We start from the raw sequence: 5,354 nt of genomic DNA, 5'->3' as shown, positions 1-5,354 counted from the left end.
CCTTCAAAGTGGGATATAGCATAGCAACTCTTTTTTTCTTTGATGATATCTTTGACTTGGAAGATCCTTTCATAAAAGGACTCCCATGAATATAAGTTTCGGGATCACTCTCGCTTTTGAAGGTCGAAAGACTAACCTTGATTGAATTGATACCCATATCTCGATCCTTATTACCTTGTTGGTTTCCTTGATCATAACCTTGGGGTCGTTTTCCCAAGTTTCCTATTCCATTACCACTATGTTGGTTCCATTGATCATGACCTTAGGGTCAGTTTCCTAAGTTTCTTCTACCATTAGGCGCCTGACCAAGTTTTTCTCCTCGACATCGATAACCTTGTTGATCCATTAGTCCATATATCATTTTACCTACCAATATGTTGCCTTCATTGAATGCTCCAAACTTCTCTTGTTGTTCCTCCCTCTCATCTTTTTCTATTTGGATGGGTTGGTTTTGGTTAAGGGGTGCTTGGAATGGGGGTTTGGTTTAATAGAGGTTGGGGTATTCTGTCTTGAGATTCGTCTTGTGGTGTTTGGTTGAATTGAGGTTGGAGTGGTCGAATGGGATTTTGGTTTTGTGGATATGTAGTGGGTTGAGTAATGGAATCATATGCTTATTTTGGTGGATTGATCATTTGATGAAGGTTTTTTGGGGGAAATATGAACGAAAGGATTTGAAGCATGCTCACCAGTCGAGGCATGGTAGTGTTGAGGCGTGGATTAGGATATGTTTTGGTGACCTTCTATGTTATCCACTCTTCCACCTGTGAGGGACACACTTCTTCTAAAGAATACACCTTAAGGTCAAGTGAATTTATCTTAGCCTCCATAGAATCAATTTTACGATTGAGAGTTTCAATGGCAGCTAACATAGCATTTTTGAGTGGTTATCCATCGTTTGCGAAGTTTCGCCTTTTGTAGCCATTGTACCTATGAAGAAAGACACTCACAAAAACAACAAGCACGTTAACGTTAGAGAAATTAACGTCACAAACTCTTCACACCTTTGTTGACTTCACACTTGGATCATAAATATTAAAAGATGGTTTATACTTCGTGTGATAATCGAAGTGTCAAGTGCTACTTTGATCGGATTGGATTCTTGTTTGAAGGACTCAAATAAAGATATAAGGACTTGGATCAAGAATTAACAACGATATTAAAAGATAAAATCTTGAAAAAAATTAGATGGTGAACGAATTCAGACTCAAGAACTAATCATCCAACTTAGTAGGTGAATTACTAGTTGTTGATAGTTTTAAGAATCAAGAGATTAATTTAAAAATCAAGAAATGAAACTAAGGAATCAAAACTAAACAAAGGAGCAATTGAAGGGTGGAATTTGCATTTGGAAACTTGGATTGGCCTTGGGAAAGGCTGATCTACGTTTGAAGTGTGTTATACACCTTGGGCGCGAGTCAACAACAAGTTAAATACAGAAAAAACTGTCTTGGCATGTTGTAGCAGCTGGGATGCATGTCCAGAGCATTTTTAATGCAGGTGAAGAGTTACACACTTCCTTGAGGTGCGGCAGCAGGTTGGAAGCAGCTGCAGGACACCTTAGTCGCAGGTCACGAGCAAATTGGCCGCCCCTTGCTTGTTTAAAGGCCGAAATATCCCTCAAATGGTCCTTTGTGTCCCCTTTTCTGGGAATATCCTTAGAATCTTTATGGATGCCCTAGTACAAACACTTTTCGCTCTTTTTTCTTCCTTTTTTTGGACCAAACACCCTCTATTGGATAAACTTCCAATATGAATATAACAATTTCCTCAAGAACACACCAAGAACACAAAGAGCACCTTAGCTCGGAATAAGTTGAAATTTTGAAATTATGCACTTTTCAACATTCTATACTACACAACGACAACAACAACATACCCAGTGTATTCCCACCTAGTGGGGTCTGGGGAGGGTAGAGTGTACGCAGACCATACCACTACCTCAAGAGAAGTAGAGAGGCTATTTTCGTTAGACCCCCGACTTAGGATCGATACCTATATACCAACCCAAATATAAGTGTATATAACTAGTATAGTACACAAGACAAACTAAGAGAATACCAAACACAAAAGATAAGTACATATATAAACTAGTACGGTAAGCAAAATAAACTAATACCGTTAGCCACGAACAAAAAACTCCAACCCCCGAAGAGTGCACCCCTACTATTATCGATGCCCTCACACCCCTAACCCTCTACCCTAATCCACTTCCTCCATACCTTTCTATTAAGGTTCATGTCCTCTGTTAGCTGTAACTGCTCCATATCATGCCTAATCACCTCCCTCTAATATATTTTTGTTCTACCTCTACCCCGTCTAAAACCATCCATAGCCATTATCTCACACCTCCGCACATGAGTATCTAAGCCCCTTATCATCACGTGCCTGAACCAACGTAACCTTACTTCTCGTATCTTGTTCTCCACCGAGGCAACTCCCACCTTCTCTCGAATGATCTTATTCCTTACTCTATCTTTCTTGGTATGCCCACACATCCATCACAATATTCTCATCTCCGCCACCTTCACTTTTGGATGTGGGAGTTCTTAACTGGCCAACACTCCACTTCATACAACATAGCCGGCCGGACTACCACTCTATAGAACTTACCTTTAAGCTTTGAAGGCACCTTTTTATCACATAGAACTCCCGAAGCGAGCCTCCATTTCAACCATCTTGGCCCAATACGATACGTGATGTCCTCATCAATCTCACCATTGTCCTGAATCATAAACCCCAGATACTTGAAACTCTCCCTCTTCTGAATGGCCTGAGAATTTAGCTTCACAACTACTCTAGCCTCCTGCGACAAGTCACTGAACTTACACTCCAAGTACTCTATCTTGGTTCTACTTAATCGAAATCCTTTAGACTCGAGCGTCTTCCTCTATATTTCTAACTTATCATTAACTCCACCCCGAGTCTCGTTAATTAGAACCACATCATCTGCGAATAACATACACCAAGGCACCTCCCTTAAATATGTCGCATCAAAACATCCATCACCAAGGTAAATAAAAATGGGCTAAGAGTCAATCCCTGATGCAACCCCCCTATCACGAGTAGAAAGTGCTCTGAATCTCCACCTACCGTCCTCACCCAAGTCTTTGCCCCATCATACATATCCTGAATCGCCCTAGTATACACCACGGGCACCCCTCTATCCTTCAAGCATCTCCACAGAATCTCCCTGGGAACTCTGTTTTATGCCTTCTTAAGATCAATAAACACCATGTGCAAGTCCTTCTTCCTCTCCCAAAATTGCTCCACTAATCTCCTTACAAGGTGAATGGCCTCAGTGGTCGAGCGACCTGGCATGAAACCGAACTGATTCTCAGAAATCGTCATGATCCTTCTTATCCTCACCTCTACCACCCTTTTCCAAACCTTCATAGTATGACTCAACAACTTAATACCTCTATAGTTATTGTAACTCTGGATGTCTCCCTTGTTCTTATACACTTGAATCATCGAACTCCATCTCCACGCTTCAGGCATCTTTGTTGTCCTAAAATACTGTTAAACAACCTTGCCAACCACTCCAAACCTACCTCGCTAGTGCTTTTCCAAAAATTCACTGGAATCTCGTCTGGCCTGTCGCCCTACCCCACCTTATCCTGCGAATAGCTTCCTTGACCTCCTCAACCTTGATACGCCTACAATACCCATAATCTCGACACTCCTCAGAATTCTCCAAGTCCCCCAACACGAAACCTTTGTCCCCCTCATCGTTTAAAAGTTTATGGAAGTAGGATTGTTACCTCTCCCTAATGAGATCATCCTCCACCAACACTGTACCATCCTCTTCTTTGATGCACTTCACCTGGTCAAGGTTACGAGCCCTCCGCTTCCTAGCCTTAGCCAGCCTATACAACTTCTTTTCTCTGTCTTTCTCCTCTAAAGCCGCATACAAGCGCTTAAAAGCTACAGTCTTAGCCGTCGTAACCGCTAACTTAGCCTCTCTCGTAGCTACCTTATACTCCTCCTTATTCATCTGTCTTTCCTCCTTATCCTTGCTCGCAACCAACTTAGCATAAGCCACCTTCTTATATTTCACCTTTCGCTTAACCTCTTTATTCCATCACCAGTCTCCCCGATGTTTGTCAGATTGACCTCTCGAGACATCCAACACCTCTCTAGCGGTCTCCCTAATACAACTAGCAGTCGTCTCCCACATACTATTCGCACCTCCTCTACTCTCCCAAGCCCCCCTACTCTTCAAATTCTCCTCTATTTCCAAAGCACTAGCCAAAGTCAGGCTACCCCACTTAATCCTGGGCCGAGCCTCCAGGCTTCTCTTTTTTTTGCCCTTATTGATAACCAAATCCATCACCAACAACTTATGCTGAGTCGAAAGACTCTCGCTAGGTATGACTTTACAATCTTTACAAAGCACTCTATCCTCTTTCCTAAAAAGCAAAAAGTCCATCTGAGTCTTGGTCACTGAACTACGAAACATAATAAAGTGTCCATCCTTCTTCAGAAAGCTTGAATTTGCTATCCACACCCCCAAAAGCCCTAGAAAAATCCAAAATAGCAGCTCCTCCGTCATTCCGCTCCCCAAAACTAAAACCGCCATGCACATCCTCAAAACCTCTTAGCAAAGACCCAATATGCCCATTGAAATCCCCTCCCACGAGAAGTTTCTTAGTGCTCGGGATGCTCCTCACTACTTTATCTAAAACCTCTCAAAACTCCTTCTTCTTCTTTTCGTCCAAACCTACTTGCGGGGCATAGGCACTAATAACGTTCACCGTAAACCCTCCAATGACCAACTTAATAGATATCAACCTATCACTAACTCTCTTTACCTCAGCCACCTACTCTCTAAGTTCTTCATCTACTAAGATACCTACCCCATTTCTATGTCTCATGCTACCCGAGTACCACAACTTATAACCATCCACATCTCTCGCCTTAGTGCCTACCCATTTAGTTTCCTGGACACACACTATACTAACCCTCCTCTTTCGAAGAATCTTCACCAGCTCTATAGACTTACCCTGCAAAGTTTATATGTTCCAAGATCCAACTCACAACCTAGAAGCTCTCTTATCCCACGTAACCTTACTACCCCTTTCCCCTAACCCCAAACTCGTCCCCAACCCAACCCCTCACCTCCCAACCCTGATCCCGACTTATGACATGACCCTAGTCTACCATTGCCAATTCCATCCATGACATTCTAAACTCATTTTACAAATTATTTAGATCAAATTCCTCACCCAACACTTCAAATATTGAAGCCCACTATAAATTTTTTCTTTTCAAACCCAAGCTTCCAATGATTGTATAAGACTCAATATCACTCTGATTTAGTTCGAATTTGATATACGGACCCTAATAGTGTTAGG

The 5,354-nt window shown here is 42.1% G+C and overlaps 1 protein-coding gene across 1 annotated transcript; it reads right to left on the bottom strand.

The window, feature by feature from the left end:
- Positions 1 to 3,574: 3,574 nt before the first annotated feature.
- On the bottom strand, positions 3,575 to 4,552 carry LOC107857740. The gene is made up of 3 exons (XM_016702577.1): positions 4,114 to 4,552; positions 3,762 to 3,897; positions 3,575 to 3,656 (listed from the first exon to the last, which is right to left on the bottom strand). Exons 1-3 carry the CDS (start codon positions 4,550 to 4,552, stop codon positions 3,575 to 3,577), a joined length of 657 nt encoding a protein of 218 aa, XP_016558063.1.
- Positions 4,553 to 5,354: the final 802 nt, after the last annotated feature.

This window comes from Capsicum annuum, chromosome 2 (assembly GCF_002878395.1).
Source record: "Capsicum annuum cultivar UCD-10X-F1 chromosome 2, UCD10Xv1.1, whole genome shotgun sequence".
NCBI lineage: Eukaryota > Viridiplantae > Streptophyta > Magnoliopsida > Solanales > Solanaceae > Capsicum > Capsicum annuum.
Note: the sequence above shows the minus strand (reverse complement) of the source record. Positions and strands in the feature narration are given on the sequence as shown.